General features: G+C 38.9%; 1 protein-coding gene across 2 annotated transcripts in view; it reads right to left on the bottom strand.

The window, feature by feature from the left end:
• The window catches only part of Prkg1 (protein kinase cGMP-dependent 1), a 1,110,226-nt gene that overhangs the window by 21,023 nt on the left and 1,075,239 nt on the right, over positions 1–13,964 (bottom strand). For both annotated transcript variants that reach the window (XM_026781031.1, XM_013348063.2), the window contains exons 11-12: positions 5,669–5,808; positions 4,085–4,174 (exon numbers count right to left, since the gene is read on the bottom strand). In XM_026781031.1, the coding sequence (XP_026636832.1) occupies positions 4,085–4,174; positions 5,669–5,808 (230 nt within the window). The remainder of the gene's footprint in view (positions 1–4,084; positions 4,175–5,668; positions 5,809–13,964) is intronic.

Raw genomic sequence — 13,964 nt, forward strand, 5'->3', positions numbered from 1 at the left:
CCCATGTTGTATATGACTTCAGTCTCCTGAACATTCAACATTCCAGAGAAACACTAATCAAAACAGCACATGAGTGAGGTGTTAGAGACTGCACACTGCACTGCTTGTTTGAATCCAGAGATTGATTATTTCATTTCATCAGGAGTACCTAACCTGTATCTGAGCCATTTTGAAATTTACAAGGCTCTAGAAGATTGGCTTCTAATTCTTTCAATAATCTATATTGAGTATGCATACTCCTTATAAAAGTATATTTGTAACTGATTTTTAAAGGATTAAGGAAAGCCTTGTCTCAAACTTTGAGAAATGAATTCATGGCAACAAAGCATCAGTAGTGCATGGTTGCACCCCTAAACATTTGATCAAAGCCACTGAAAGCAGTCCCAGAACATAGCATTAAAGTGACTCAGAATGAAACATTACAATTAGAATTGCTAATGGCAATGTAAATTTGATCTAAATAGAAGTGAAATCTTATTTTGCCAACTGTTGAGAGTTGCTCCGAGAAATAAATCATTTATTCTGGCTAGCTCTTTGAAATGAACAAATTGTGCTTTGACAGCTACATCATTTGCACTCAAACTCCAAGAATAGGCTCCCAGACGCGCTTTGGGAGTCGCTGTTTCAGCTAAATGGCATGAAACGACAATTTGATAGAAATAGAGGGTTTTATATATATTTATTGATGAACTCCAATTAAAGTTCAATCACAGTATTTACTCAGCTTATTGTAAGCTGAATGCCGAGATGTCAGAATGTAACAAAGATAAAGCATCCCTTATCGAATGAGGCCAGGCATAGTTAACAAGTGACAGCCATCATTTGTGAGCACACAGATCTCAAGCATGTTTCACGTGCAGGCTTATTATCCGTTGTAAAAAGGGGTGGTGAGGCCATTGGGCAGGCCGACTCATTTCTTTAGAAATACTCTCAATCAATGCCATGTATTAAGTCATCAGAGAAGAAATGAAATAATCACCCTCCACAAAACAGCCAGGATCACTAATTCTATCCAGGAAGACAAATGATGAGAAATTGATGTGGGATGTGATTTGAAACTCATGATTTCTGAGATACTTAAGTTATTCAGCAGGAAAGAAGAACAAATAAACCTAACAATTGACATGCCTCTTCACTAGATTAAAATATACATCAAATACTCATATTGACACATATGTCTTATTAACATGCTAATGTGCTATTGAATTCTATTTGACAACACAAGTATCAATGAATATTTATTACATTAGCTAATTACATTTTTAAAAGTTTCAGGAGACATTAACTCTTTAGATGTTAGAGGGAAGCGAATACAATAACAATTTCATTTACTTAAAATTAAAGAATAATTTGCAGTTGTCTTCATCTCAAAGAATGAAACCGAACTTTTGGAAGAAGAATGTCTCATGGACTAGATGATAAGTTATAATAGCTACTAAAGAGTAAATGGAAAATGTAAGGGATAATTAATACGTCGGGGTCTAGCTTAGGACTGTTTAAGAGTCCTCACATCTTGCCTACGTGTAGCATCAACTTAATTTTCGGTTCTCTGTAATGCTAATGTGTGTATATCTGTGTGTATGTCTGTGCGTATGCCTGATATGAGAATATCTGAAATGTGACCCATGTGAAAGGGTCGTTTGACCCCCAAAGGGGTTGTGACCCACAGGTTGAGACCTTGAACTTTGGAATTCTCCAGCTCCCCTCCCTTGCAAGTTTCTGAGAGGCTGGTATTATAGGAATAAGCTAGCAAACGTGGCTCCCAGCATTTTATTGAGAAGGTAAAAATAAATCCGTGTAGAATAAGAGAACAAGATTATATGTATACAACACAGAAGAAGAGGGTGAGCGGGAAAAGGATGCCAAGTCTCTATGTGTGTAATAGTTTTCCATGCAATAGCTCCACGGAGCTTCAGAATTTTGGAATCATTGGGAGAAATAATAAGCAGTCATTGTTTCTCCACAGTAAGCGTTGTCATGCCTTATCACATTCCCTGGGGGTACACAGCAACTGTGTATCCATAACTCAAGGATGGTACAGGGGAGGGGAGAGGGGGGATCCTAACACAGCCCCTGGAGATAGAGGAATGAGCCTTCATCGTTCTTGTCTCTCCATCTACTCCTCCCAAGGGAATCTGCTTCACAACCCCTCTTTGCTATCCTGCTCAGCCAGTCAGTGTAGCTCACCTGGGACCAACCAAACTTTAATCTCAAGAGGCGTGAGAAAAAGCTCAAGGTGATATTTCCCTACACAAGTAAATTGAATGTGGATGAATGGGTATGTCTCATGCTTGCAGGCTGAGTTCTAGTGCTGTTATTATAATTATGGTTTCAATAAAGGAACTTAATACAAATTTTACAGGGCTCTGAGGGCATAGCTGATCCTGCCTCGGTACGGCTTATTACCCTTCCCTGTCTAATTCTACTCATGAGCATCCTGCTTTAATGAGAACAGAAAATTGAGGAAAGTTTTCACACAAACTAACAGACTGAAAAAATAAGGTAGTAAACCAGATGAAGAATGTCAGATGCTAACTCCCAGACAAAACGTTAACTTTTTGAAATAGCGAGTTCTGAGGAGTGGGACCACATCTTTCTATGAAAGTATATCCAGGGCACTATCACACACACACACATGACTGCTACAAAATCACGACTCAATTATTAACTTATAACATTATGGTAACATGCTGTGACATGGTAGCTTAGTATAGATGTTGACCTCATCCTGTGTCAACGACATGCAGTTCTTTGTATGCTTCTTTTAAAACTTTAATTAATAAATAAAAACCACTAGCATATTAAGTTATACTAGAGCAGAGAGTGATCTATTTAACACATTTATTTGCGTAAGGCTCCTGAGACCAAAGGCCTGAATATATATTCTATATGAAGACACACAGGCATAAAGGGGTAGATTTAGGAAGGAGAACATAATTAAGAGTTCATAAAGACCCAGTTGACCCAGGCTACCTAAAAAGTAACAGATACTTAAAATGCATATGAATCGTAGGAATATCAGGGATATCTCTAGCTAAATTTATCAGGGTGGTGGTGGTGGAAGTAGTGGTATACTTATGCATTGAAGAACCTGAAGGCAAACTCAGAACATAAAAGAAAAAGAAATTTTCCAAAAGTACAAAGACAACAGTGCATCCCCGCAGTCTGGAGGCAGCAGTATGGGGATCAAGAGTTGCAATGCAGCTTGCACTACATAGCAGGACCTCTTGCAAACAGCCAGCATTGGGGACGTAGCTCAGTGGACAGTATTTCTTTAGCAGGTACAGGACTCTAGATTTGATCTCTAACATGGAGCGGGTGGTGAGGAGTACAGATTTCTGTATGAACCATTGGTAGGTCATTTATAGAAAGTGACCAAAAAAATATATGTCAGAAAACAAAGTTGTCTTTAAAACAACAAGAGAAAACATTGATGACATGAAAAATGAAGAAAACAATTTTTCATAATTCAGAGAAACAAATGTGTACTCTCTAGACAGACTTTACCTCTCAAGGAATGGCAGAAGGGCAAATCAAATTGTTTACATGAAAAAGTGCAAATAATTAATTTCCCCCCTAAATTCAGCTACCTCTCTAAGACAGAATAGTGAACTTACATTGGTTTTCAAAATGGAGAGCTTTGAAAACAACTTTTGAAAAGTTTGTCAGTACCATTAAAGATAGGGTCACTATCTAAAAACCGAGTGGTGCAATTAAAGAGACAGGCAAGCCAGACTGCAATTCTGATGTGGCTCTCTGTCTCCCCAAGTTAGCTCACAGTGTGGAATTCAATGTGTAGAGTAAGCTCCTTTGACAACTGTATTTCGACAAGGCCTGGGTGGATGTACTTTTTTAATGATCCTTTTTAAGGTGGATTCAACCTCTACCAGTAATTACAAGGTGAGTTTTACATATCTTATAGCAAGTTCTGTATGCTATTGGCTGTGCCTCATGTTTACATTTGAAAATAGAAGCATATGTAAACTGTGAATATCATTTTATATGTGATAATGATGGATTCTTCTTGTAGACCCCTTATGGATCACTTAGTTTTCTAAAACATGAAAAGATTTAAATCTCTTACCTATCCCTGAGAATAGTCCAGAGTTCTCCACCTAGGCAAGCTTCCATCAACATATACAAGTATTTGCTGTCTTTGAATGTCCTGTACAGCCTGCGAACAGGAACAAGAAAAACAAAAGTATGAACATTATTATCTTTTAAACATTCACTTTTTAAAGTTTGGTGAAAAAAATATATATCTACATATATTTATACACATATATAATTAGGGGCTACAACAAGGTGTTTTAATACATATATGTACTGCTTAATGGTTAAGCCAGGGTACTAAGCACGTGTATCATGTATTAGTACAAAATTATAGTGAGGTGGGAAGAATGAGTTCTGGTTCCATCTACTGGGCTAACAATATTGTATTGAATATATCAAAATAAATAAAAGATAATTTGCAATGTCCTCCTCATGAAAGCCAGTACTCAGGTATCAGTGTTTTGATTTTGTTTTGGAGTTTTGCTTGCTAGTCTTGGTGTTTTGTGATGAGAATAAGGGCACTCAGGTTTACAAGAAGGCAGTGTCCCCATGGATAAAACTTACAAACCATGGGACTAGAAGCTTCTTGTTTGGGCTTGTCTTAATAGTTATGCACACATGAGAGTTTCTTGAGGCTCTATCGATTCCTATTTGGCTAATATCTCAAGAATGGCCTTGAGCAAGACTTAGTGGTCACAAGCACAAAGGCACGTAGATATAAAGTATATTATGTTTTATAAATATAGATTGTAAATAGTCACTTAAATTTATATCTTAACTTTCTGTGTGTATTACTGGAAAATTGGCTATAAAAGTTTCTCCTGCATATAAAAGTTTTATTATTATCTTATTAGTTTTATGAAAATACTGAGGTGGACAGACCAGCTGCTATTTCATAAAAGAAACCTCCTGGGGTTGGGGAAGTAGTTCAGTTGGTAAAGTACCTGCCAGGTAAACAGGAGGCTCTGAGTTTGGATCCCCAGTACCCACATGAAAGCTGGGCATGGCTGCACCCAACTATAAGCCAAGTGCTTGGGGATTGGAGACAGGCAGAGCCCTGGAGCTCACTGGACAGCGAGCCCAGCCAAGTCAATGATTTCAGGTTCAGTAAGAGACCATGCTTCAAAAACTAAGGTGCAGTGATGATAAAGAAGTCACAGGCACCAATCTCTGGCTTACACACATATGTGCACTCACCTGCACACACACCTTCATGTACATGTGTACATGTGACCACAAACATATATACCACACACACAGAGAAAGAAAGAAATTCTTCAAAAAATTAACACTAAATAGACTGATTTTGGTGTTTGTTTCTTGTGTTCTCTGTGCCTTGTGTTCAATGCAGATGTTAGTCAAGCTACAATAAAACGAAATGTTAAAAGTTGATATCTCTTTTGGGGAAAGTATCCTTTTTTGAGAATAGGAGAATGATTCTCTTTAAAAAAACAAATGTAGATCAAACCTTTTATATTTGGAAAATCAGGTGCTATTTTCTAGAGTTTCCTTTGTGAGCATGAAATAAATGCATTAAGGTGAAGCTCAGTGGGAGCGAGGGCTGCAGTTGATTTGCCACGCGGAGCTCACATCCTCTGTTAGCGTGTGTCTTTACCTCACAATGAAGTCGGAATGAGCCCCCTGCATGATCTGCTTCTCCGAGCGGATGTGTTCCTGCTGTCTCGTGTCCACAATGTGGCGTTTCTTGAGAATCTTCATCGCAAATGTTTTGGATTCTTCACTTTTCAACTGGACCTTAAAGACAAGCAGAAAGGACACATGAGTAGGAACCTGCAGGCTAAATCTTGCCAGACTGCACCATTGGCCTGAAATGAATGGATGCAGAGAGGAGATGAATGAATCCAAGTTGCCACCCAAGTCGCACAGGGGACATTCTTGCTAGAGGGACTGAGTTAACAATCACAGGGTATAGCCATCCTATCTTACTGAGCTGGGCCATATGAGCGTCAACTAACTACATCCCGAATTAATTTTGTGCCCATATGAATCGGAAAAAATGTACCTCATGTTTCATTTTATTTCATATAATGAGTCACATCTAATATGTAGTCTTTCCCATCAAAAACATCTAATTTTTTCTTGAATTCTATTTCATGTGCTGATGGCAAAGTATGATCACATGATCAACTGGGACTTGATACTCTCCTAAGTCCTCATTCACAGGCATTTCTAGAGTTAAGTTTTAGCGATTGATCCTGGTTCTTGCTGGAACTGGAGATGTATATGTCGTAACTGTTAATTATCCATTTTACTTTCCAACCTTTTTATGCCTCCAGTTAAAACTATATATGGAACACATTTTGTTCCAGATTTTTGGAAACCGCTTTCTTTCTTCACCATGCTCAATGGCATTCATCTCCTTTGGTCTTAAATCTTACTCCTTAGTTTTATCTACTGTAGACCGATAGAGTGAATTTGCATCTCATGCAGTCCACACGGCCACCTGTGCCTATGGAGGAGGCTGAGATCTTCGAATATCTTATCTCAGATGGGTTGCAGGTGTGTGCTGATGCTTACAAGAGATTCAACCAAGAGACCTGTAAGTCAAGGAAGGGTCGTGTTGGAGCTGATCAGTTAAGGTGGTCAAGGGAGCTATCACTGAGAGATCTCCAGCACTGGAACTTCACAGCAAGGCAACATTATTCAGACCCAAAGAAAGCTTTGAAGAAATAACATGGCATGCCTTGGCTCAAGCACTGCTTGCCCCTTCTTGAGTTTTGAATTCTTTGCTGCTTTATCTGCAGAGATAGTGAGGTTTCTTGTTGTTTGTTTGTTTTTTGTTTTGTTTTTCAAACAGGGTTTCTCTGTAGTTTTTGGAGCCTGTCCTGGAACTAGCTCTTGTAGACCAGGTTGGCTTCGAACTCACAGAGATTTGTCTGCCTCTGCCTCCTGAGTGCTGGGATTAAAGGCATGCACCACCACCACTGGGCTATGTTGTTGTTTGTTTTTGTTTCTCGAGACAGGATTTCTCTGTGTAGTCCTGACTGTTCTGGAACTCGATCTGTAGATTAGGATGTCTTAGAACTCACAGAGATCTGTCTGCCTTGGACTCCTGAGTACTGGAATTAAAAGTGTGCACCAACACTGGGAGGGTGTGTGTATGTGTGTGTATGTGTGTTAGTAAGTTCTTAGGTGTCTTGTCTGCACAGTGTTGGAAGTGAATTCAGGCTAAGAAGACTTAATATGTCAGGAGAATTGAGAGGACACATCAGACAGTGGAGTTTGTATTTAGTGTTAATCCATGTGAGAAGTTAAAGAGAAAAAGAGAATAATGTGAAAATGTTTACAGCAGCTAAAGACTCTCTCTGGTTTGTCTGTGAAACTCCTTCAAACTGTAGATTAGTATGGTACAAATGAATTCAGTTGTAGTTCATAATAAAATACAAATGTAGACACTCACTTCCAATAGGAATGTGGACAGACTAAGAAGACAAAGTGACAAAGAGCAGTTGTGAGGAGAATAAAAATCTAAAGGGAACAGACATTCCAAAGAGAAGGAAAATGTAGCCTTATTCAGATAACAAAGAGAATCTTATGCACCTCAGATGTCGAATTTAGGCATTGTCCTCTTCGTTGAGAGCACTGGCTTCTCACTTTTGCACAGGGTAGGAAAAGAGACCAGCATTTAGAACCACAGGACTCAGTTCTAATTCTGCCCCTTCTTAGTCTCTTTGACTGGTTTGGCTGGTTGCTTAACTGCTGCAAGCCCTAACTCTTGCAAAGGCAATAGCAGCGACTGATGTGGAATCACTGTGAACCTAAAGGAGGATGTATCAATGACTCGACATCTTTGATGGCCTTTCCATTAGTCTTTCTGCCTTGTGTGGTAGCCTATATCAGGTAGGGACAATAAAACGTTTCTTTTAAGAAGTCTGCCTTCTCACAGAAGCAAGCAAACTTGGCACAAGTGGATTCAATATAACTAATTATGTAAACTGGTAAAATCAAAAGCAAGCTACACACACACACACACACACACACACACACACACACACACACACGTGTTGTCTAAGTTCACTGGATTACCAACTGGTAGACTGAGTTCATATTCAGGGCATTTGGAGCCAAACTACTGTAAGTACACACAGATTTTCTTCAGTTGGATATAAAACAAAATGAAGGTATGATGGTGGATGTTTACAAATATGAGTTTAGTGGAATAGGCTAAGTATAAAAAAAATCAAGCCATGTATTTATTGACTTGTATTTTCATGATTCTAAATGGGTGATGAGACCCTCAAAAGGGACTAATGAAAGCCTTGTGGCTTGGAGTGGTGAAATGGCTCATCAAGTCAAGGTGCTGGCTGCCACAGCTGACAACCTGAGTTCAGTCCTTGGAAACTACATGGTGAAAGAAGAGAACTGACTCCTGCTAATGTCCTCTGATTTCCGCACATGAGCAATGGCATATAGACCCTTCTTCATATACACATGTACACGTACAAAATAAAAATAAAGAAATGTAGAGAAAAGAAGAGAAACCTATGTTATTCCCCTAGTCATTTAATATGTTATCTGGGGTTTTGGACATCTGATTGCTTGAGTCATATAAGAGAACAAAGTGGGTAGCAAGTGGTCAATGGAAAAGGAGAGGAGGCCAGCTTCATGAGAGGTAAAATGAGTTCCAGCATCTTTTCTTTAAAGACATTTTATTTCTAGTTATGTGTATGTGTTTGGGTCTAGGCATGTGACTGCGGGTACCCATGGAAGTCATGCAGAGGACAAAGGTATTTGATACTTTGGAGCTGAAGCTACAGGTGGTTGTAAGCCAATCCCCACAACTAACGTGGGTGATGGGAATCAAACTCAGGCCTCTGCAAGAGCAGTATGTGCTCCTCAACTGCTGTTCAGTCCTGAATTCCAGTTTCTTAACCTTAGAAGCCAGAGTGCCCAGCAACTGCCAGAGTGAGCTAACTCAACACAGAGAGTTAGTTCAGGTTAGTTCCCTGAACAACACCCAACTAATGTGTTCATCAAAATCCTTCTGACAAACCCATAATGTTCCAAAGACCATTCACAGATCTTTAAGTCAATATTGTTCCTATCAGAAAAACCAGAAACAGTCTAAATATTTGTCAGTAAGAACTTGGGGAAAAATAAATTATGCAATGTCTATGTAATGTAGCTCTAAAATTGATGCTAGAATAATAATTAAAATATATGAATTAATAGTATTAGTTGTAGGGCAGTATATATTTTGTGATTCCATGGCATATCTGCACATGAGCATATGCCTAATACCTGTATCAAAAACAGATTTATGAAAGGACAACCTGAAGGTCATCAATATGTTCATAATGTTTTTTCCTGTATGTATAATTTTAGTTAATACTTCCTTAAAACTTTTGAGTTGTTTAATGTTTACAGAATTCATGTATTTTCCTTTTATGAGGAGTAGAAATTAAACCTTAGTCGCAGAAATTATTTTACAGACTTTCTAAGAGGTAATATTCCTTTCATACATACAATTTATGCTGAAACGGCAACGAGCCAGGCTTAAGTCCTGAATTGATATGACCCTGAGAAGGACTTCATTCCTTTCCTTGGACATTTTCTGGGAGTCTCAAGCACTCTATTTTTGTTTACAGTAAAAACATCTGAATTTCCCCTGAAATCTTTGTGATCCAATGTCTGCTCTAATCTTATCCAGTGCATGGGAACTACTCTGAGATCTCACTTAGGTGTCCAAGCAACTCTTTGAAGATGATAGCTTCAAAACCCACCAATACCCTATGTGTGACTATTATTGACTATTATAAAGACAAGGAAGAGTCTTCCCTCAATAAGACCAAACTCATACTTGGGTATGAACCTTCCCTCAAAAATTTCCTTTCCTCAAAAATTCACACTTGGGTATGAACCTTCCCTCGAGAAGCCCATGTTCACACTCTGGTACACCTTGTTCTTTTCCCGAGCATCATTTTTTTCTCTTAAACTTTTCACTTAACATCTGGACTGAAATATCATTGCTAAATCCCTACTATGCTTCATAACTTGATAGTCGTTAAATTCTTTTCTGTGCCAAGGTCAATATTTTCATCTTACTTCACTGGGTCAGAACCCCCAGAGTAAAGGGAACTCCACAGTCTGAGGTGGCAGCAGAGAGCTGTCTCTGGGTTTGTGACCCTGACAAAACCACAAGCTGAATGCCACTTGTGACTGTTCCTATTCTTGCCCCAGTCCACCTCAGTGCTAAGTAAAGAAGGAAAAGTCATCAAGTTAACAGGTTGAGAAGGAACTTCAAGATCACTGATGCTTAAGCCACAGGGATTTAAGAAACTTAGAGACCTAAGTTCCCGGGGAGTTTAAGTGCAGAAGAAAGTACAAATAGCCACTCCGCATCATATGAAAAATGATAAGAACTGTGGCAGTGAAGTCATTCAGACAGAGAAAAAGGGTTGCTGTCTGAAGTAATAGCAACATGGCCTCAGGAAACAAGAGCAGGTCATTGGAAAAGGTAAATGCACAGTAGGCCTGTGGTCTCAACTACACATAAAAAGGACTTAGTTTCAACTACATTTGGTTGTAACTTTGTAACTTCCAAAGAACAAAGAACTTTATGAAAACTTTCTGAAGAACAGTAAATCAGGGCCATCTAGGCAGAGACATATTAATTACAATGCCTGCAACATAGGAATGGCAAATAGTTTTTCTCTAAGAAAATAGCACAAAATTTTAAACAAGTGACATGCAGTGCATGGTAGAATATTGTAGTTATTTTTTTGTTGTTGCTTCATTTTATTTGTTAAACTGGCTTTCTTTAATCAAGGAGGAATATTCTGATTTAAGTAAATCACAATTATTACAAATTGGGATGACTTAATGAATTTATAGTAATAAATTGGTTTTCTACAATAAAACGATAAGCAAGCCCAAGATTCCTATACTGAGAGCAAGAGAGCCCAGGCCAGTGATTAACGATTAATGGAGCTAAATCGCTACAGTGTTTCACTCTGCTCTATTTACAGTTGGTCCTCAGTCAGATGTGTGGAAGTGATCTAAAGGCCTTAAAAAAACCACCAACAACCGAGAACACCAGTAAACGGGCCATTAGACTATACGTGTATAAGCATGAGATTTTTTTCGCCATCATTTTCCAATATTCCCCACTAAACACTTCCTAGGCCAATCAGACACTGGCCATAGAGTACCTGTTCAAGAAACAATGTAAGCATCATGCTGTAGGTGAGTTCAGAACACAGCTTCAAGCTGCGTTCAGAGACATTAGAAAATTATCCTAAACTAGAGAGGGAAGAGAGGAATGGAACTATTGTACATTAAAAGACCTAGAATCTATGCCATTCAATAGGATTTATAATCCTATATGTAGAAAACAAAAGCATTGAGTGTAATTCAAAGTTGCACTGTAAGAAACTGTGTACCAGGAAAGGCAAGACTTATGGTAGAGTAGATGCAGGGCTGACTACAGCTGGGGGTGGAAACGGAGCCTTGGGGCTTTTTGAAAAACAGAAGTGTTCTTTTAATTGTACCAGCACAGTAGGAAATGTTGAAGTATGCACATTGTGCCTCAGTAAAGCTCTTTAAGAATTATAAAGGTGGAAGAAAAATTACATGTCTATAATTTCTACTTATTTTATTGATTATGATACAGCTTTACATTTCACTTATATTTTAGAAAATTATGTGCCAGAGAGGTACCTCCCTCTGTGCTTATGCTTTTACCTTCAGTAATATATCAAGACATTATCCTCATCAGTCAAAATTACAATCTTTTATTCTAATTTCTCTGAAACATTGATACAAGGTTAAAAATCAGTGGATTCAAAAGCTTGATGGGGGGGGGGATGGGAGATGGGGGAGGGACTTGGTCCTGCCTCAACTGAATGTGCCAAGCTTTGTTGACTTCCCATGGGAGGCCTGTTGGGAAGAGTGGATGGGATTGGGTTGAAAGGAGTTGAGGGGTAGGGGAAGAAGGGGAGGGAGGGGGAACTGTGTTTGGTATGCAAAATGAATAATAAAAAACAAAATAGAAAAAACAATAAAAGCTTATATCTTAAAAAAGGGATTATGAATCAATTTAAGTAGAATATATATAATTGTGAAATTCCTTAAAAATGACCTAGTCAAAATAGTAGTTCTTTATCAGCACATCTAAACATTTTTTACTTGTTTTAATGTAATAATAATTTTATTCATTCTTTGAAGAGAATTTCATACAAGGCATTTTGATCTTCTTGACTTCTTGTAATGCTCACTTGATTTTTACTCCTTTGGACATTTAAAAAACAATAGGAAAAAAAATCTCTTCCTCCTTCTTTCATGTTTAGTTAAGTATTTACCTGATTCTGTATAAATGTGAATGAACTCAAGTGTGGTTGAATCATTCAACAAGTATTAATTGGTGTTCAATTATGTTGGCTTAATCCATGAAGCACAGTCATACTAAATATCTGAACTGCTCTGTGCATGCCAAACTTATGGCTGTAGTGAAGACCATACAGTGGCTGCCATTGCTTTAACATATTTAATATTTTATTTTCACATAGAAATGTGAAGTGAAGGGAAGTTCCAAGGCAGCTGACAGGAGTTAAGAGTTCAGAATAAAGCTATCTAAGTGGCAGATGACACCTATGCAGCGACTATTAAATCTCTAGGGAATTCACTGGTGTAGCTGAATTGGAGGTCCAGTGAGAGGTGGGTGATGGTGGAGAAATAATAGCAGCAAAGGAAATAGGAAACTTTACAGAGATTAAAAGGAGACAGAGCCCAGCATCTATTCTAAAGGAACTACTTCCAACTGGTTGCCTATCCACTGAGAAGAAACAGTTACAGAGGGCCAGAACCCTTGCTTAAGACAAGTCTCAGAAAATCGGCATAGTACGTTTAGTGACAGACATTTGAAGAAAGTAAGGGAGGGAGGAGGAAAAAAGAGTGCTAAAGGGAGGGATGGAGGAAGGAAAAAAGGGGGTGAAGAGAGGTGAGGGGGAAAGGGGGAGAGAGAGGGGAAGAAGGAAAAGTAGAAGGAGGTGGAAGAGGAGAAGCAGCAGCAGAAGCAACAGAGGAAGAAGGAGAAGGAGAAAGGAGAGAAGAGAGGAGACAGTGAGCTGTTCATGGCAACTACACTCATAAATCACACAGATAGGAGGTATAAGAAAATCCTTTTCTTCTCAACAACCAACAGGATCAGCGAGAATTTATTTTAGAGACCCCAGCTGGCTTAGTGACCCTAGAGGTGAGTTCCCTCAGTCATCAGACCATGCTCTATGATGGGACTAGTAGAGTACCTCTGGATAACTTTGAGTTAGAGCTCTCCAGAGTTCAGGTAGGTGAAAGTCTAGTCGGAATGACAATTGGGATGGACCAAGTGGACACAGGCTTCGCACAGGGGCTCCGCACAGTGGCATACTGCTCCAGGCACCCACCATGTGATCCCTCCCAGAGACTGTAGAGGTGGAGCTGGCACTGGCCCCAAGGCAGGAAACCTCAAAAGGGCTCTGTACTCCTATCCAGATCTTCCTTTCCTTCACATTATACCTTCCTGATTCATAAACCTTAGTAGAGCTGCTTTGTCCTATCCTTTCCTTATCTTGCTTTTTAACAGAACTTTCCAGAAAGAGTTTGGGGGTCTTCCTTGCTTCTGTTTTAAGCTGTCTGATTGTATTTCTTTACTTCTTTCTGTTCTCTGGTAGCCTGAGCTACCTTCAGGTCTCTTGTCTTTATTATTTGCCCTTCAATTACTGCCCTCCCTTCTGTATTTTCTCCATCACACTAATACTAATACCTGGCTTTACTCAAATTATTTATCCCTGTTCTACCATTAGAAACACATATCATACCATACCATTCTTGCCCCGCTACCTTCCTCAAAACTACTGGATTTGAAGGTGTCGTTTTAAAAATAGTTAATTATATTTTCATAGTAGGCCTAT

The sequence above is a fragment of the Microtus ochrogaster genome, chromosome 8 (assembly GCF_000317375.1).
Source record: "Microtus ochrogaster isolate Prairie Vole_2 chromosome 8, MicOch1.0, whole genome shotgun sequence".
NCBI lineage: Eukaryota > Metazoa > Chordata > Mammalia > Rodentia > Cricetidae > Microtus > Microtus ochrogaster.